This window comes from Ranitomeya variabilis, chromosome 8, assembly GCF_051348905.1.
Source record: "Ranitomeya variabilis isolate aRanVar5 chromosome 8, aRanVar5.hap1, whole genome shotgun sequence".
NCBI classification, from domain to species: domain Eukaryota; kingdom Metazoa; phylum Chordata; class Amphibia; order Anura; family Dendrobatidae; genus Ranitomeya; species Ranitomeya variabilis.
In genome coordinates, this window is record NC_135239.1 from 14,977,462 (window position 1) to 14,999,323 (window position 21,862).

The following is a 21,862-nucleotide window of genomic DNA, read 5'->3' on the forward strand; positions in this document are numbered from 1 at the left end:
CACTTGTTTCAGTGTTTTCTCAGTGATTTTCACTGGGTCGTGCAAAAACGCTGCAAAACCTATGCAACAACTAAGCAAACAATGCAGGTATGAGGTTTTGCTGCATTTTTATTGCCAAAACCTGATGAAGTTGAATCAGATTTTTTATGCACTAAACTTGTGTGCTATATATGGTACCTTAACTTTACAAGTATATTCTTTGGCTTTTACGGTGGCTATAGTTGCCCACAGACATGTAGGGAATGGAGCGGTTTCAGAATATAGTCACGTGCCGTCTGCTTACTCACTTACCTCTTCCTAAAATCACTGATCTGGTCTTCTGTATATCAATAACATTCCCTGGAGTATCCAAACATTGGAAATGTACGTCTGACTATGTGAGGATATAACGTTCCATAACAAAAACCCTTCTGGAAAGAATAAAACAAGAGCACGTCCACTTCACGAGCGATAATAGGAAACACTACAAAATGTGCAGTACAAGAAAACACCACTTCTAGATATTGGGCAATTTTGTAATATTGATCTTGGAAGGAGAAATAATGTGCGATTCCTATCTGAATCATGAAAAGCATCAATTGTGCACTGAGAAGGACAATGAGCTCGGATTCCTTTCGGCGCGGAGGTTATATCGATTATGCTAAAGAGGGACAAACACTCTGCAATCATCGCTATCTGCTCAGGAGTAACACAACAGTATCTGGGCTGAAATGTTTAATGCCAACATTTAGTTACAGTTCTCATTGCCTTAAATCATCGATGAGCAAAAAGTAACAAGAGAAATTCCCATGGGCAAAGACTAGATGGGTGAATCTGGTCTCTTGTAGGACCTGACCTGCATTTCTCTTAGAGGTTGATTATGGAATTCTGTTGGCTTCAGGATTTTGATGTAAGAGGGCTTTCCCCAAGTTGAGAAGTAGCTAAAACTTGACATTTGGACACACCAGAATGGGAAGTTTCCTTCAACCATTCATGGCGAGTCAGTAGGGACTTGGTACAAGTATATGTTGCAGGTCTACCAACAGCTGGCATGGAAACATATTTTGATTATCAGAAATTCCAGAATGTATCACATTTATGAAGGGTTGTGAAGGTTTTTCTGAAGACTTTGATTATGACCTTGTGTAATCCATTGGCTTCAGGACTTTGATGTAAGGGGGCTATCCCCAAATTGCATTTTAGATGATGGTGTCAGTATTCCGGGTTTTCCAAGTCACCTTGTGAAGTTGTGAATGATTTTGCCCTTTGTTAAGATGGAGTTTGCTGTTTTTGTCTGCCCTACTTCCTGTTCGTTTGTTTAAAACCCGGCTCAGGTGTCAGCCTCTTTGCTGGAGTATTCTGCTTCCGTTTCCTCTTCAGCTCAGCTGCTTGTTCTACTGTGCTTCTACCCGTGTCTCTGGACATTCTCTGCCTATGTAAGCTACACTCTCAGTCTGTTGGCTTTGGAACTTAACCCTTGGTTCACTCCTCCTGGTAAGAACTCTGTTTCTGAACTGTGTTTTTGAACTTTGTTGCTGGACTGTGTTTTTGCTACTTAATCCATCATTCACTCCCCCCGGTGGGAGCTACTGGAATTTACACCAGTATAATACTTTATTGTGAACTTGTTCTGGACTTACCCGTGTTTATGCCACAACTGAGGTCAACTTTAGAACTTGTTTCTGGACTTACCTGTGTTCATGCCACACCTGGGATTAACCTGAGGACTTGTTCTGGACTTCCCTGTGTTTACTACATACCTAGATTTGACTCTTTCTGCACCAACAGTGTTTTGGATCTGCACCACATTACCTGTCACACTCACCTTGCCGAGGACTCTGCCCTAAGAACTCTTCCGATTTGCTGTATATGGTTAAGGGACTTGTTTCATTGCAGGTTATCAGTATATTGTTTTGGGTGTTATTGCTGTGGTACAAATACACTATTTGCACTGAAGAAACCCGTCTCTGTCTGTTCATTGCCCCATGCAACCAGAATCCTAGAGTTCCTACAATAGTATTACAGATTGTTAATATTCTGAATGAGAAGCTTCCCTCAACCATGCACAGTGGATTGGTGTAAAGAGACATGACTTACATTTGTGGGTCAAATCTATGTCTACAGGTAGACGCCATAGATATTTTGGCTGCTGCAGGTTGATGTTCCTTCAATCACAAATGGTGGTTCAGTGTAAAGGAACTTGGTGCAAATTTAGGTTAAAAATCTATGTCTGCTTATAGCTGACATGGAAAGATACTTTGACTGTCATAAGATTCAAAATGCAACAAATTTACAAAGAGTTTTATACCTGGTACTCTATTGGCTTCAGGACGTTGCTACAAGGTGGCTTTCCCCACATTGACATTTATATGAAGATTAATAATTAGTGATGAGCGAGTGTACTCGTTGCTCAGGTTTTCCCCATCACGTTCGGGTGATCTCCCGAGTATTTGTTAGTGTTCGGAGATTTAGTTTTCATCGCCTCAGCTGAATGATTTACAGCTATTAGCCAGCCTGAGTACATGTGGGGGTTGCCTGGTTGCTAAGGAATTACAACATGTAATTAAGCTGTCTAGTAGCTGTAAATCATTCAGCTGTAGCGATGAAAACGTAATCTCCGAACACTAACAAATACTCGGAGGTCACCCGAGCGTGCTCTGGAAATCCCGAGCAACGAGTATACTCACTCGTCATCAATAATTAATAATGAATGCGAAGTTTCTCTCATCCAGGCAAGGTAGATTTGTAGACTTATGGTACAAATCTCTGTCTAGTAATAGCCAGTATATAGAAAAATGTTTTGACTGTCAGAAATTTCAAAATGCATCATATTTATTTAAGGATGTGCATGATTTCCTGAAGACTTTGATTATGACCTTGTGTAATCCATTGGCTTCAGGGCTTTGATGTAAGGGGGCTTTCTGCAAATTGAGTTTTAGATAATGGTTGATATTCAGAATGAGAAAATTCCCTCAATCATGCACAGTGGATTAGTGTAAAGGGACATTACTTACATTTTTGGCTCAAATTTATGTCTATTGATAGTTAGCAAAGAAAGATATTTTGGCTGCTGCGGGATGATGTCCCTTCAGCCACAAATGGAGGCTCAGTCTAAAGGAACGTGTTGCAAATTTATGTTGAGAATCTATGCCTGCTCATAGCTGGCTTTGGAAAGATATTTTGACTATCATAAGATTAAAAATGCAACAAATTTACAAGGGTTTGTAGACCTCATATTTGTCACGACACAACTGCTGGGTGACCCAGGACAAGGGGCTCCTTCCCTAACCCTACCACTAGGGGGTGCCCTAGCTCGCCCTATTCCCCGGGATTCTTCTGAAGATGTAGAAGGTGAAGTCCTCCGTCTGTTCTCTTCCCCCACCCAGGGAAGAGGGGCTCTATTCTGCACCGCAGTACACCAACCCAACAAACAAGGCTACACAAACAAGGGTCAACAGAAAACTCCAGGCAGACAAAATATTCAACCTGTGCCTGTCCCTAAACTCCCTTAATGCCCTATGTGGGTCCTTCCCCCCACCACCGTCATGTGCCTAGTCCCTGATTGTCACCTCAATGTACTCTGGCTAGTGCACTGGCCGGCAAGGACGCTAGCCTCACTACTGCAGATGGTAACACACAAGGAAAGAGACAAACATGGGACAGACAAAAAAGGAAGAGCTACTCAGCTTCAGGCTCTGCTGCTAAGCTCCACAGCAGCAGAGAAAACGGCCCCAGGAAAATGAACTCTCACCACCGACACAGGAGAGCTCCACACCCCTAGCTGGTCTGCATAGAAGAACTCTATAACCGACCATCAGCTGATGGGTCATGTGACTATTTGGAAGGTGGGAGTGGTTACCAACCAACATCAGCTGACCTAAAAAAAATGCCAGAAAGGGACTGACATTAATGCTTGCTGGACCAAGAGAAGAAAACAATACTTAAAGTTCAGCAGACCCAGAGTTGCCTCAAATCCATTAATGATTCGTGACAGCACCTCCCTTTCTATGAGGGGCCTCTGGACCCTGAAGACTGGACTTGACTAGAAATGACATACAGCAAAGATGCATCAAGCCACTAATAGACATCTCCTTAGTTACTTGGTCCTCAACGTTACAGCAAATGCAGCCCAGTGGTGATGGTAATAATGTAGGCTCTGGAGGTACAACAAATCTCCAGAGCGACAACCTGTGGAATATATTATGTACCTGCATCACTGGGAGTAACTCCAACTGGTAGGTTCCCGGGGCTGAGAACGTCCACCACCGTATACTGCCCGATCACCCTAGAACTCCAAATTCCAGAGGCGTACTTCCACCTGATGTATTTAGTGAGCACCCACACATACTCAGTCACACCACGGTCCGGATCTGAACGTTTATTACCATGCGTACATTTGCCACAAGATGGTACTCTCCTTGAGGGACAGACAAGAGAGGCGTTCCTCCATGTCACAAAACTAGTATCCTCAGGATACTCAGTGGGAACAACCACCCTTCCCTGACCACTCTTCCCGGGAGGACACCGAGATTCAGAGTTAACCTGAGGTGTGGGTAGAGTCCTGCCCCTACTCACTCGTAGCACCTTAGCTACCTCCACTGGAAAAGAAGGTGGAGATTTAACAAAGATGGCAGAGATCGTAGCTAACAGGCAACAGTTGTTACAAAACTTGCTGCAACTGACTACTTCTCTGGACCGCCAATCAATGACCGGATTGTGTTTTTACAGCCAGGGAAGGCCTAAGACGATGGGAGTAGGCATACCCTCCAAGATGTAGCATGACAGGAACTCTTCATGAAGAGACTCTATGCGCAAGTTCACAATATGTACGACCTGGGTCAGACTCTTCTAGCTGAAAGGAACAGAATCAATAGCACAAATAGGAATGGATCTCACTAGCGTTCTACCGATTAGACCATGGATCTGAGCAAAGCAAGAATCCACCAAACTGGCTACAACTCCACTATCCACAAGAATGAGAATAGTCTCCATTTTTCCACCAATCACTGTTTCAGCTGAAATGGTAAACAGAGACATAAAAGTGGAGGAACTGTACACACCCTGGTCATCTCCCTCCAATCTACCAGGGGAACGTGGTTTTTGAGATGGAGTACCAATTTTGTTGCCAAATGGACAAACTTTAATATAATGATCCATCAGACCACAGTAAAAACATGCCGCGTCCCAACGTGAACCGCAGGCAACCTTGTATAAGAGTTGACTTCCCCCAACTGCATGGGTTTATCTGTCAGCACCTGTGTGTCCTCCTCCCTAGGAAGAACAACAGGGGGCAGAGTTGGTACATATCTCTCCCTGAAGTATCTATCCACCCTGATAGCAAGGGCCATGGCAGCCTCCAATGACCTAGGAGTAGCATATTGCACCATCCGGCCGGGCACAATGCTTGATCTTACGGAGTTTAGACTCAGCCAGGGAGACGCCATCAGGATCACTGTACACCAGGGCCAAAGCCGCAAAAAACTCATCCACCGACCGCAAAGATGGAGAGTTAGCCGGCAGTGAGAAGGTCCAGGACTGAGGATCACCCTTAAGAAGGGAGAATACAATCCCCACACATTGTTCCTCACTCCCTGAGGAACGAGGGTGGAGCCTGAAATATAATTTACCGGCTTCCTTAAAACCATAAATTTATCTCTCCCTCCAGAGAACCTGTCAGGAGAGATATTTTAAGTTCTGGTAGAGCCTGGGCATGAGCGGAGACCAAGATCCCAAACACAATCTGAAGCTGCTGCACCACCTGAGACCGCAACTCCGTAACCTCATCCGTGAGGGTCTGGATCAGGCATGCAAAAGCCTCCACTTGAGCCATAGGGTCTCTGGAAAATGGTACCGGTTCGGTTATAATGTTACGCTCCGACACGAGTAAGTCCGGCGGACGACACAGCATATACATTTGACAGGATGGAAAAGAGAGAGGAAGGCTTTAAAGGTAGGGAGCAATGGATAGGACACCTCCTGACACCAACCTGTGCCTGTTCCTAAGCTTCCCTAATGCCCTATTAGGGTCCTTACCCCCATCGCCGTCACGTGCCTACTCCGTGATTATCACCTCTATTGACCCTGGCTAGTGCACTGGCCGGCAAGGACGTTAGCATCACCACTGCAGATGGTAGCGCACAGGGAATGGACAAACATGGGACAGACAAAAAAGGAAGAAATACTCAGCTTCAGGCTAAGCTCCACAGCAGCAGAGAGTATGGCACCAGGAATCTGAACTCCAAACCCCTAGCTGGTCTGCATAGAATAACTCTGTTACTGACGATCAGCAGATGGGTCATGTGACTATTTAAAAGAAGGTGGGAGTGGTTACCAACCTACATCAGCTGACCAGCCTAAAAGAACGTCCAGCAAGAGACTGACATTAACTCTTGCTGGACCAAAAGGAAAAAAACAACATTTATGTTTCAGCAGACCCAGAGCTGCCATGAATCCCAAGTCATGAGGTTTCAAAGGCGTCAAATATATGAAAGATTTAGGACTTTCTTGGTTTCAGGACTATGATGTACGGGGGCTTTCACCAAACTGAAATTTCTATGGAGGTTGTTATTCAGACTGTCCAGAATGAGAATTGTGTAGGTTTTGTGGCTTTTAACATATTTTTTATGAATCTCGCCAATAAATCTCTCCCTTTCTCTTAATAAAAACTTACTTTGGGCGAATGCCTTCTTCATATTTACTCCCTTAAAAATAGCAAAAAATAAAAGTAATCCTGTAGTCAAATAAAGGGCCTGGAGGATAGATCTTCCTCTGTAGGACATCTCCCATCAAGAAAGAGTTAAATAGATTTATCAGTAAGCATGCCCATGCTGATTTATGTCTACTTTATATCTTAAATTGTTTCCTGCATTTTTATTATCGCTCGCTGTAAAGTGCTGTCATATTTATGGCTTTGTACAGTAGCTGTGTTTTATGGTAATTCCATCCAGAGAGTTTCCTGAGTATATTCATGGATCGACTTGTGTATAGGGATGCAAGCAAAACGTAATTTATTAACATTAATACGGTAAGTCATTCTTTGGCCATCTGATGTGTTGGGAGCATGGCCAGTAGTGATGATTAAGAACACTAGTGATGTGTGTGACACGGAGAAATATAACGCAACTTCGAGAAACACAAGTTCAAGCATAATTCCGAAACGTTAATCGGGCAGAATACTGAGGAAATGACTAAACTTCTCCTTCAATGTGGAGGAAGGTCTGGTGCAGATATGTAAATCAAATAATCCGTCTGCAAAGCTCTAATATATCCAGGTCTCAATCTGCCTGCAAATTGGGTGCCGATTGTGTAGTTTTTGCAAAACTCTTCTCTTAATAATTAAGTCTGCTTTTCGTTCTAGTTGATGTAGAGCTAATGGTGGAAACCTCCAATGAAACTGACCCTACTCAATGAAGCATATACGCCATTACATGTCTTTTTAATACAGACATTTTTACTTTATTCACATAAGCGTGAGCTACTCACAAAAAAAGGGATGATGTCTATTGCAGGCCTTCTACAAGATAAAAGCCTCCAACAAAAATGTCCCCATACCTCCAGATCAGAAAACCACAGCAATGGTCAGCAGAGTTTACAGAGATCCCATCTCATCCCAGGCATCCACCTCTGTTTCCACCCAATTTATGGCCAACAGACTCAGTTTATGTCTGGTTGCTAATAAATAGCTTATGTAAAGGAGCAGGAGGAAAAGTTCTGGATGGCAGGTATGTGTCACTGAGGTGGCTGACCTCAGTGATATAAGTCCAAGAATTGAAGGCTCCAGCAAAGGTAGGTTGCTGAGAAAGTTTTTATTGGGACCAGATTTTGGATCCTGGATTTAGGAGTGACAAAAAGAGTCTGGGTGAGAAAGGTCGCTCCCATACCTCCTGTCCGAGCTTGCCATGCTTGGATTGTTGCACCATTTGTTGAGACCGTTGTGTATCATTCGCGTACCCAGAGAAGGATCTGTTTTTTTCCTGTGTTGTTATTCGTTTAAGCCAAGGACAGGCTATTTTGCTTGCATGTGAACTCTGTTAATAGTTTATGATTGATGCATAAACCTCTGTTTTACACCAGAATCAAATGTTGTCGTGCACCCAAACCGCTACCCCAAAGCCTGAATCCCTACACTTTGTATAGAGAAATCCATTGACACCATGGAAACTATCCTTGATACTTCACCAAAACATTTTTAAAAAGTTTTGGGATATTAGGTAGATGAGTAAAACCCAAAATAACTAACTTTGATTTTACCGAACAATCTCTTTTAAGTATCTTACATAACTGCTTGTGTTCTGAACAAACTCCGAGAAACAATGTATCCATTTTCCTTGATCTGGTGATTATCTCGTGAACCGTTTGCCCTTAGTCTGTGTTGATAAAATTACTTTGAACAGCCCCGATTGACTTGGGCATGACAGAAATGTTAAAAAGAAGATAACCCATGAATAAAAGAAAGGGAATCGCTGCCAATAAACCAAGGACTTTCTCGTTACCGTTTCCTCTGTTGCTTTTTGGAGTGTTAGTAAACATTTTGTCTAAATGGATTCCACCTGGACATGGCGGCCGGCGCGGGCAATCATGCATTAAACAGCCGCAGCTGCTTCCATTGTCAGAGATTTCTCTCCGTAATTCTTTTATCATGAGTATCACAGAATGAAGACGGCTTCATGCAATTTAGAAATCCTTGTACTTGTTTTATTTGGATCTGAAGCCTCACACATCCGCCCAAGACCTTCTGCCAGACACAATACCCTGCTGGTCCCGGATGTCGTCGCCTCTACAGTTGTGCGCGGATCTGTTTTTTCTTTACAGATTTATACAAGGATTAGTTTCTGTGTTTGCAGAACAATCCACGTCCTTTGCATATTTTTCCTTCTTACCTCGATCGAAGGCGTCCAAGTATCTGCTATCCAGATTATTGAGTCCTGCTCGCTAGCAGCCCCTGTTAGGTTTGAAGATTTCATTCTATGAAATATTTACCTCCAGGAGCCTAGTGCCTAGGGATTATGGAGATTTGTGCAGAGCAGAGATCTCAGCCTAGTCGAGAACATGCGCGATCAGGCCCTGCTGGATATTAACGGGAGATTCTGCAAAACGCTTCGCTTTCTATGGGCTGCACAAGAGATAAGGGGGACATGCAAGGTTGTAGTTTTAGGCTGTGTTCACATTTGCATTCTCTGTGGAGCCTTCGTCAGCAGCTCTATCTCTTCCAGTGACAAGAAGTGACTGACCCTACGAAGTCACTGGGGTTCGTCAGACTCTTCCAGGTGCTTAGGGATTATCGGGATTCTACGAGGCCGAGATCTTAGTAGGGAGACTCGACACAATAATTTACATTTTCCTAAAAGATGAAGGGTCTTTTTAAGGGAATGTATCATCAGATAATAAACTAATATTTATTTTTTTGGTGTTTTATGTGTATTTTTTTTTTTTTAAAAGTTGGCTTTTTTTTTATACAGATCACAATCATTATGAAAAAAAAACTAAAAAAAATTATTTTTTAATTATACTATATATATATATATATATATATATATATATATATATATACACTATATACTATATATATACTATATAGTAATCCATACCGATTATTTAAGACTGAAACTTTCTGTCCTCTCAGGAAGATTTTTCAGTAATATCCTCACTAGCATAGGCAGGAATAGAATGACATAAAACACCTATATACACAGGATCCACCATCTACAATAGGCGATGTCACAGCTCTCCTCCTCCTCCTCCCTTCATAGCGATCTTTGCACACACTCATTAGAGGCTTCAATACAAAACATAGAGTTTTGATCTGGCCATTGCTGCCAATGAACATGTGCATTTCCTGAAACATCAGGAAGTTAGAGACTAAAAAACCCCTAGTGGTCAATGTGGAAATTACAAGATTATTTTTTAGTTTTAATGGATGATATAAAAAGAATAAAGCACGTTGTCAAAATAAAAATAAAATACATTTAACACAAAAATCTGAATTAAACTGTAGGAAATTTTCTGATGACATATGATTTTAAAGAACATTTCTTATTTTAGGCTGTGTTCACATATATGTTTGTTTGGAGAACAAAAGCTCCACAAAAAAAAAGACTTTAATGCTTTGCCATAGACAGAGTTATGGAAACACCCACCTAAAATATTTAAAAAAAAAAAAATCAATGGGTTTACAGAAAATAAATAACTAGAAGAAATGTGTTCTCCTGAGATTCGCTCAATTCAGCCGGAATATTCAATTAATTCCAAATAAAATTGGTTTTGAATCGAAAGACTTTTATTATGCATTAAGATTTCACTAGACCCTTAGGTAAAAAAAAAACCTTAGGGAGGGAAAGGGTTACAAAAAAAAGAGAAACAAATAACTGCCCACAACTTTGCAGGATTTGTGCAGATCAAATTTCCAAAAATTCAGATTTTCTGGAAACAAATTTGATTTGTTATGAATCCATGTTCCGATGTCTAGAACTAACACCAGGAATATATAAAAAATGTGATTATAATGTCACCTGCTAACATAAGGAGTAGGGCGCATTCACACAAGCATTGCGGCTTCCAGCATCATCACAGCAGTTACAGTTGTGCTCAGAAGTTTACATACCCCGGCAGAATGTTTGCTTTCTTGGCCTTTTTTTCAGAGAATATGAATGATAACACCAAAACTTTTTCTCCACTCATGGATAGTAGTTGGGTAAAGCCATTTATTGTCAGACTACTGTGTGTTCTCTTTTTAAATCATAATGACATCCCAAAACATCCAAATGACCCAGATCAAAAGTTCACATCCCCCATTTCTTAATACCATGTATTGCCCCCTCTAACATCAATGACAGCTTGAAGTCTTTTGCGTCAGTTGTGGATGAGGGTCTTGCCCAGTCTTCTTGGCAGACAGCCTCCAGTTCCTGTAAATTCCGGGGCTGTCTAGCATGAACTATGCGCTTGAGATCTCCTCAGAGTGGCTCAATGATATTGAGGTCAGGAGACTGAGATGGCCACTCCAGAGCCTTCACTTGTATACAGGGAGCTCCCCCTAGTGGTGACTACAGACAGGATCTTATCATGTATCTCTGTATACAGGCAGCTCCCCCTAGTGGTGACTGCAGACAGGATCTTATCATGTATCTGTATACAGGGAGCTCCCCCTAGTGGTGACTGCAGACAGGATCTTATCATGTATCTCTGTATACAGGGAGCTCCCCCTAGTGGTGGCTGCAGACAGGATCTTATCATGTATCTCTGTATACAGGGAGCTCCCCCTAGTGGTGGCTGCAGACAGGATCTTATCATGTATCTCTGTATACAGGGACCTCCCCCTAGTGGTGGCTGCAGATAGGATCTTATCATGTATCTCTGTATACAGGGAGCTCCCCCTAGTGGTGGCTGCAGACAGGATCTTATCATGTATATCTGTATACAGGGAGCTCCCCCTAGTGATGGCTGCAGACAGGATCTTATCATGTATCTCTGTATACAGGGAGCTCCCCCTAGTGGTGACTGCAGACAGGATCTTGTCATGTATCTCTGTATACAGGGAGCTCCCCCTAGTGGTGGCTGGAGACAGGATCTTATGTTGTATCTGTATACAGGGAGCTCCCCCTAGTGGTGGCTGGAGACAGGATATTATGTTGTATCTGTATACAGGGAGCTCCCCCTAGTGGTGACTGCAGACAGGATCTTGTCATGTATCTCTGTATACAGGGAGCTCCCCCTAGTGGTGACTGCAGACAGGATCTTATCATGTATCTCTGTATACAGGGAGCTCCCCCTAGTGGTGGCTGCAGACAGGATCTTATCATGTATCTCTGTATACAGGGAGCTCCCCCTAGTGGTGACTGCAGCCAGGATCTTATCATGTATCTCTGTATACAGGGACCTCCCCCTAGTGGTGGCTGCAGACAGGATCTTATCATGTATCTCTGTATACAGGGAGCTCCCCCTAGTGGTGGCTGCAGACAGGATCTTATCATGTATATCTGTATACAGGGAGCTCCCCCTAGTGATGGCTGCAGACAGGATCTTATCATGTATCTCTGTATACAGGGAGCTCCCCCTAGTGGTGACTGCAGACAGGATCTTGTCATGTATCTCTGTATACAGGGAGCTCCCCCTAGTGGTGGCTGGAGACAGGATCTTATGTTGTATCTGTATACAGGGAGCTCCCCCTAGTGGTGGCTGGAGACAGGATATTATGTTGTATCTGTATACAGGGAGCTCCCCCTAGTGGTGACTGCAGACAGGATCTTGTCATGTATCTCTGTATACAGGGAGCTCCCCCTAGTGGTGACTGCAGACAGGATCTTATCATGTATCTCTGTATACAGGGAGCTCCCCCTAGTGGTGACTACAGACAGGATCTTATCATGTATCTCTGTATACAGGGAGCTCCCCCTAGTGGTGGCTGCAGACAGGATCTTATCATGTATCTCTGTATACAGGGAGCTCCCCCTAGTGGTGGCTGCAGACAAGATCTTATCATGTATCTCTGTATACAGGGGGCTCCCCCTAGTGGTGACTGCAGACAGGATCGTATCATGTATCTCTGTATACAGGGAGCTCCCCCTAGTGGTGACTGCAGACAGGATCTTATCATGTATCTCTGTATACAGGGAGCTCCCCCTAGTGGTGACTACAGACAGGATCTTATCATGTATCTCTGTATACAGGGAGCTCCCCCTAGTGGTGGCTGCAGACAGGATCTTATCATGTATCTCTGTATACAGGGAGCTCCCCCTAGTGGTGGCTGCAGACAAGATCTTATCATGTATCTCTGTATACAGGGGGCTCCCCCTAGTGGTGACTGCAGACAGGATCGTATCATGTATCTCTGTATACAGGGAGCTCCCCCTAGTGGTGACTGCAGACAGGATCTTATCATGTATCTCTGTATACAGGGAGCTCCCCCTAGTGGTGACTGCAGACAGGATCTTATCATGTATCTGTATACAGGGAGCTCCCCCTAGTGGTGACTACAGACAGGATCTTATGTATCTCTGTATACAGGGATCTCCCCCTAGTGGTGGCTGCAGCCAGGATCTTATCATGTATCTCTGTATACAAGGAGCTCCCGCTAGTGGTGGCTGCAGACAGGATCTTATCATGTATCTCTGTATACAGGGAGCTTCCCCTAGTGGTGGCTGCAGACAGGATCGTATCATGTATCTCTGTATACAGGGAGCTCCCCCTAGTGGTGGCTGCAGACAGAATCTTATGTATCTCTGTATACAGAGAGCTCCCCCTAGTGGTGGCTGCAGACAGGATCTTATCATGTATCTCTGTATACAGGGAGCTCCCCCTAGTGGTGGCTGCAGACAGGATCTTATCATATATCTCTTTATACAGGGAGCTCCCCCTAGTGGTGACTGCAGACAGGATCTTATCATGTATCTCTGTATACAGGGAGCTCCCCCTAGTGGTGGCTGCAGACAGGATCTTATCATGTATCTCTGTATACAGGGAGCTCCCCCTAGTGGTGACTGCAGACAGGATCTTATCATGTATCTCTGTATACAGGGAGCTCCCCCTAGTGGTGGCTGCAGACAGGATCTTATCATGTATCTCTGTATACAGGGAGCTCCCCCTAGTGGTGACTGCAGACAGGATCTTATCATGTATCTCTGTATACAGGGAGCTCCCCCTAGTGGTGACTGCAGACAGGATCTTATCATGTATCTCTGTATACAGGGAGCTCCCCCTAGTGGTGACTACAGACAGGATCTTATGTATCTCTGTATACAGGGATCTCCCCCTAGTGGTGACTACAGACAGAATCTTATCATGTATCTCTGTATACAGGGAGCTCCCCCTAGTGGTGGCTGCAGACAGGATCTTATCATGTATCTCTGTATACAGGGAGCTCCCCCTAGTGGTGACTGCAGCCAGGATCTTATCATGTATCTCTGTATACAAGGAGCTCCCCCTAGTGGTGACTGCAGCCAGGATCTTATCATGTATCTCTGTATACAGGGAGCTCCCCCTAGTGGTGACTGCAGCCAGGATCTTATCATGTATCTCTGTATACAAGGAGCTCCCCCTAGTGGTGACTGCAGCCAGGATCTTATCATATATCTCTGTATAAAGGGAGCTCCCGCTAGTGGTGACTGCAGACAGGATCTTATCATGTATCTCTGTATACAGGGAGCTCCCCCTAGTGGTGACTGCAGCCAGGATCTTATCATGTATCTCTGTATACAAGGAGCTCCCCCTAGTGGTGACTGCAGCCAGGATCTTATCATGTATCTCTGTATAAAGGGAGCTCCCGCTAGTGGTGGCTGCAGACAGGATCTTATCATGTATCTCTGTATACAGAGAGCTCCCCCTAGTGGTGACTGCAGCCAGGATCTTATCGTGTATCTCTGTATACAAGGAGCTCCCGCTAGTGGTGGCTGCAGACAGGATCTTATCATGTATCTCTGTATACAGGGAGCTCCCCCTAGTGGTGGCTGCAGACAGGATCGTATCATGTATCTCTGTATACAGGGAGCTCCCCCTAGTGGTGGCTGCAGACAGAATCTTATCATGTATCTCTGTATACAGGGAGCTCCCCCTAGTGGTGACTGCAGACAGGATCTTATCATGTATCTCTGTATACAGGGAGCGCCCCCTAGTGGTGACTGCAGACAGGATCTTATCATGTATCTGTATACAGGGAGCTCCCCCTAGTGGTGGCTGCAGACAGGATCTTATGTATCTCTGTATTCAGGGAGCTCCCCCTAGTGGTGACTGCAGACAGGATCTTATCATGTATCTCTGTATACAGAGAGCTCCCGCTAGTGGTGGCTGCAGACAGGATCTTATCATGTATCTCTGTATACAAGGAGCTCCCGCTAGTGGTGGCTGCAGACAGGATCTTATCATGCATCTCTGTATACAGGGAGCTCCCCCTAGTGGTGACTGCAGCCAGGATCTTATCGTGTATCTCTGTATACAAGGAGCTCCCGCTAGTGGTGACTGCATACAGGATCTTATCATGCATCTCTGTATACAGGGAGCTCCCCCTAGTGGTGACTGCAGCCAGGATCTTATCGTGTATCTCTGTATACAAGGAGCTCCCGCTAGTGGTGGCTGCAGACAGGATCTTATCATGTATCTCTGTATACAGGGAGCTCCCCCTAGTGGTGGCTGCAGACAGGATCATATCATGTATCTCTGTATACAGGGAGCTCCCCCTAGTGGTGACTGCAGACAGGATCTTATCATGTATCTCTGTATACAGGGAGCTCCCCCTAGTGGTGACTGCAGACAGGATCTTATCATGTATCTGTATACAGGGAGCTCCCCCTAGTGGTGGCTGCAGACAGGATCTTATGTATCTCTGTATACAGGGAGCTCCCCCTAGTGGTGGCTGCACAGGGACAGAATATCATTAATAAACTCTATAGCTGCGTGAAGAAAACCAGAGATTTGGAGATCTGTATCAGAAAAACTGAGCTTATAACATAATAAAGATAGATTCTAATATTAATTAGTAAAAATGTAGATGAAAACAAATCTGCCAGATTCCCCATTCCATCCCAGTGTTCGTGCTCCGGTCTCTTGTGGCTCGTATCTGCCGCACCATCGCCGCTGTAATAAAATATATCTTTAAATATATTTTTCTTTATTGCCAATAGCTCAATTTGTATGAAAAAAAAATAGAAAGTGCTAAAAGCTTTCATTACTATTGATGGTGTTAAAGCCGCATTAAAGTACTCGGCTAAAATACTCCTGCAGATTTAATGTACGTGATATTGCTTTTAATTCTTTTATTTTTAATTTTTTTTTTTCATTTTGTCTCTTTTCTTTCAGCGAAGCCTTTTGGAAGCGGGCAGTACTTGGATATTTATGGCATTACGAGAGACCAGGCTGGCGAATATGAGTGTCTGGCAGAAAACACTGTACCCTTTCCAGATGTGAAGAAAGTGAATATCATTGTAAACTGTAAGTAGCTATGAATAATGCAATAAGGGCTAGATTGGGCAAATATGGCAATTATTGCTTAAAAATAAACCACTTTGGTTGAAGTCTTCATATTATTGGAAAAGAACTTATATGAGCGTCTAATCTGCGGACAGCGTGAAATAGAGGACGAGGAACGGAGAAGATTGATATACAGCTTCGTAGGAAAAGATATCATGTAACTTTTAAATATTTGCGCATTTTAGGGATAGGAGTCCAGTGGGCGGAACTATTTACTGATTGGTACAGGAAAACTGTCTGTCAACTGTTATGCCCGCCCACTGGACTCCTAAACCCCAAATAATCATAGATTTAAGCAGGGCAGTTTCTAGCCCAAAAATGACACAGGGCGAGAGTAGGAAATTTCTCCCCCCCCCCCCCCCCCCCCCGGCACCGAAAATAATAAACATTATTTTTGTGGGCTTGAGTAATAAATAGAGAGCAGGCTTGTATCTTCCCTTTTTTTAATAAATTATAATTTGCCTTTAACTTATATAGAACTTGGGGAAAAGGGACAAGTATGCTAATTATTAACGGTGAGAACAAAGTTGTAGGTAAATAATATCTATTAATTATTTTGGAAACAGATCCTAAAAATTGTAGGTTGCAGATTTATGAGAAACTGACTCTTCTAGATTTAGCCGCTGCAAAAGCATTAATAGCTTCCGAATAATTCAGCTTTTCTGCCAGTTCATTTTCTAATTCCAGGTCACATTTACTAATCTCTTCTAAAAGGAGATTGGCGAGACTTTCCCCAGATGTATCAGTAGCAGGACGATAGCCAATAAAATGTTCCTTTATTGCTACGTGATCATCATCTATATCAACAAATCTTAAGGTGTATGACAACTGTTCAGTGTGACCTGCATCTTGTGTGCAGTCCAACATTATTGAAAAATACTTAGATCTTTTGGCTTTTTCTAGAATACATTTCTTCACCTGAGAGGCCATCAAGCAGATAATTTCATTTTGAATTAAATTTCCACAGTAATGTGTATGGATTTCCTGGGAAGTAATTCGTTTTAAATGATCTCTCATTACTGGTTCAAATTTTCCAAGAAGCTCTATAAGCCCAAGGAAATGTCCATTATTTGGTGTAAACAATGTATTTGACGATCCTCGAAAAGCTAAATTATTGGTTGCCAGGTATACAGTTACTGCCATAACTCTTTCCAACACTTCTCGCCTGGGTGAGGATGCCACCAGACTGCCAAAGATGAGGTAAGTCAGCTGGGCCCCCTCCCGGGTTTCATGCTGTGGGGCATGCCAAATCAGCATGCCCCAAGGGTGGTTGGGGGGGGGGCAGGTGTGGGGGTCCCCATCCAAAAAAAAAGGCTAGCCCAACCCATCCCATCCCTCAGACCCCCTCACCTGTTCAGTGTGTCAGTGCCCTCTGCCCTCTGAGTCTGAGCGCGCTCAGACTGCTAAATGGGGCTGCTGGGAAGGGAAGGACTAATCCATAGGCAGGGGGTGGGCATTTTTGCTATACTGCTACCACTGTCAGACTAGACTGCAGCCTGTCCTGTCCAGCATTGAAATTGGCAACAGCCAGGCAGCCTAGTCTGACAGTGATAGTGTGTGTGCTTAGCTCTTTGATCACTGTCTCAGGGAGCGCCCGTGCTCAGCCGAGAGCGCGGCGCCCCTGCTATCAGTGTGGGAGTGGCCGAGCTGCCTCATCCTGGCTGTTCATTCTCGCTGTTCATCCAGCGCGGAGCGGAGGTGAGTCATACCTCCCAACTTTTGAAGATGGGAAAGAGGGACAAAGTTTGCGGCGCGCTTTGCGCGCCGCGGCAAATTTTAGGCCACGCCTCTGACCACACCCATTCATAATTAGTCACACCCATATCCACATCCCAACCACACCCATTTAGCACTGCCGATCACACTGTTTCATATACAATAATTATAAACAAAAAAATATGGCCACACAGTGCCCCATACTGTATAATGGCCACACATGATGCTCCATACTGTATAATGAACACACATGACGCTCCATACTGTATAATGGCCACACATGATGCTCCATACTGTATAATGAACACACATGATGCTCCATACTGTATGACCGCACATGATGCTCCATACTGTATAATGACCGCACATGATGCTCCATACTGTATAATGACCCCACATGATGCTCCATACTGTATAATGGCCGCACATGATGCTCCATACTGTATAATGAACACACATGATGCTCCATACTGTATGACCGCAAATGATGCTCCATACTGTATAATGACCGCACATGATGCTCCAGACTGTATAATGACCGCACATGATGCTCCATACTGTATAATGACCCCACATGATGCTCCATACTGTATAATGACCGCACATGATGCTCCATACTGTATAATGACCGCACATGATGCTCCATACTGTATGACCGCAAATGATGCTCCATACTGTATAATGACCGCACATGATGCTCCAGACTGTATAATGACCGCACATGATGCTCCAGACTGTATAATGACCGCACATGATGCTCCAGACTGTATAATGACCGCACATGATGCTCCAGACTGTATAATGACCGCACATGATGCTCCAGACTGTATAATGACCGCACATGATGCTCCATACTGTATAATGGCCACACATGATGCTCCATACTGTATAATGACCGCACATGATGCTCCATACTGTATAATGACCGCACATGATGCTCCATACTGTACAATGACCGCACATGATGCTCCATATTGTATAATGACCGCACATGATGCTCCATACTGTATAATGACCGCACATGATGCTCCATACTGTATAATGGCCACACATAATGCTCCATACTGTATAATGACCGCACATGATGCTCCATACTGTATAATGACCGCACATGATGCTCCATATTGTATAATGACCACACATGATGCTCCATACTGTATAATGACATACAGGCACGCAGCTCACACACAGGCACGCAGCTCACAAACACATGCAGCTTTGACACAAATGCATCACACACGCAGCCATCACACACACACGCAGCCATCACACACACACACACGCAGCCATCACACACACACACACGCAGCCATCACACACACACACGCAGCCATCACACACACACACACACGCAGCCATCACACACACATGCAGCCATCACACACACACGCAGACATCACACACGCAGCCATCACACACACACACACACGCAGCCATCACACACACACGCAGCCATCACACACACGCAGCCATCACACACACACAGCCATCACACACACACAGCCATCACACACACACAGCCATCACACACACACAGCCATCACACACACACAGCCATCACACACACGCAGCCATCACACACACACAGCCATCACACACACACGCAGCCATCACACACACGCAGCCATCACACACACGCAGCCATCACACACACGCAGCCATCACACACACGCAGCCATCACACACACACACGCAGCCATCACACACACACGCAGCCATCACACACACAGCCATCACACACACACACGCAGCCATCACACACACACACACACGCGCAGCCATCACACATGCAGCCATCACACACACACGCAGCCATCACACACACACACGCAGCCATCACACACACACACGCAGCCATCACACACACACGCAGCCATCACACACACACACGCAGCCATCACACACACACACACGCAGCCATCACACACACACACACGCAGCCATCACACACACACAGCCATCACACACACACACGCAGCCATCACACACACGCAGCCATCACACACACACACACGCAGCCATCACACACACACAGCCATCACACACACACACCCAGCCATCACACACACACACACGCAGCCATCACACACATCACACACACACAATCTCCTCTGTGATGCAGGGGCGGCTGATGTCCATGTGCAGCTCTCTGCTGAAGTCTTCAGTCTCCTGCTCACAGCTCTGCACTATCCCGGCACCTCCCCCGTCTCTCCTTCTCTGCCGGGATAGCAGCTAAGAGCAGAAGCCGGAGCTCCGTGCACACACAGCCAGAGGTAGTGAATCGCTGACCTTTCTTCTTGATTGCTGCAGGCTCTCTCCTTCAGCGTGGCAGCGCCGCACAGGGGGCGGGAGGGGGGGGGGGTGTTGCGCGGGCGGTCAGGAGGCAGCTTTTATATAAAAAAAAAAAAAAACAGGCTCTCTCTACGTCCCGGAAGTGGGCGGGGCTTCACCGGCGGCCGCAAATTCGGGATTTTAAATGCCCGAAGCGGGACAGCGGGACCCCGGTGCCAAAGCGGGACTGTCCCGCTGAAATCGGGACGGTTGGGAGGTATGGGTGAGTGGCGGCGCCGAGGTGGCCGCAACCATTATGTGCGGTGCGGGGGGGGGGGCGCGGCGACGCGAGGCGATGATCTGACCGCTCAGCTGTCAGATTTGCAGCTGAGTTCGGGCAGGGCGCGCCCGCGCTCAGCACTGAGCGCGGCATCCGCGCCCCTGACAGCCCTTAAACAGCAGCAGCAGCGGGCAGGGGACCACCGGGGCCCGAGGCCTCTCCTGCGCCCCCCGGCCCCACGGCGCCCCGTGTGGCCGCCCTGCCCGCCCTGTTGAAGAAACGGCCCTGGATTTAAGTGACGGAAATACAAGTTATACTGAATCCTTTCCTTCTTACTTGTATATGAATCCACTCAGCTCTGACACGACACCCTCTAACAGGGCAGCATAATGAGACCCATAGATGCAAGCTTTTTTTGTTATGGACCTTGGAAAGCTTCACCTGGGTCAGATCCTTTCAGTTACGTCTGCAATGGAACTAAAAATTGAGATTGTTCCAAGGAAATGATTGTTTCTCCCTATTGGGCACCATTTCTTTTTACGTGAAGGCTCCCATACACACTAGTGTAAAGGTGGCCGGACATGCCAGCATTGGTGGTCCCTCTTTGGCTGCAGCTCATCATTATTCTGTTGTGGCGGAAATCCACTATGATGAAATAGTAAAGGCAGCAGCTGACGAGCAGACGCTTATTGACTGCAGGTGGCAGGTGGCACAAGTCCCGTCCCTCTCCGGGAAGCAGGAGGTAAGTATAGATTGTTGTTTCTTAATTCAGGTCCTGTATTGGTTATGATGGGATTGTCCAGTGATGGACAGCCCCTTTAATGTGTATCTAGAAGTCGGGAGAGATAGATCCATAGATCATTCGGTCAAAGTGTTTTGAAGCCTGGAGCCAGAGTTGACAAACTTTTTTCAGCATGCAGAAAGTTAGCCATTTTTAGCACATCAAGTTGTATATTGTCCCTTTTTGTGGAGACACAAATCATCTTCGCCAGTTCCCCACCTCTCCCATCCCCATTCCCTGATTCTCCACATCCCTGATTGAAGAAAACTAGAGAGATAGCTGGTAGCCAGCAGTCTTCAGGCAGGAATATGGGGGTCTGGGAGGATTCCTTATACTTCCAGGGGTCTGGAAGGTCTCCACTTATTCTGGGGGACTTTAGAGTGGGCGAGTTTGCCATAAACCAACTGATTGGTAAGAGCAATGAGGTGCCTAGAAGAGAAAGGAAGGGATGAGGAAAGAATGAAAGATGTGATTGCTCTTCGTAAAGAATCTATCACCAATCTTAATATAATGTGATACAATGTGGGAGCCCTTTACAGTACAGAGGGCTTCAGGGGCAGGTTTCCATCCTGGATGACAGAGGGGCCATTATTTCTGGTTACTGCCATATCATCCAAATTACTTGTCAAGTTGAGGATCAGACTGTTGCAGATTTCAGCTTTCAGCAGACTCATTCAGCAAATCATATCATGACAACATGGAGGATTGCAGGAAGGGAACCAACACTAATAAGAATGAGAGGTCATACTGTACCGGCTCCGACAACTAACCGCGCCATTTATGTCTGCTCATCAGCCTAGGTGAAGAGAGCGACCGCAGCGTCCGGGGAGCAAAAAGTATCTTCTTCTTTCCTAATACATCACATAATAAAGGGAGACATC

General features: G+C 45.2%; 1 protein-coding gene across 2 annotated transcripts in view; it reads left to right on the forward strand.

Annotated features, from left to right (window-relative positions):
* The window catches only part of NEGR1 (neuronal growth regulator 1), a 548,474-nt gene that overhangs the window by 331,992 nt on the left and 194,620 nt on the right, over positions 1 to 21,862 (forward strand). For both annotated transcript variants that reach the window (XM_077277581.1, XM_077277582.1), the window contains exon 4: positions 15,763 to 15,894. In XM_077277581.1, the coding sequence (XP_077133696.1) occupies positions 15,763 to 15,894 (132 nt within the window). The remainder of the gene's footprint in view (positions 1 to 15,762; positions 15,895 to 21,862) is intronic.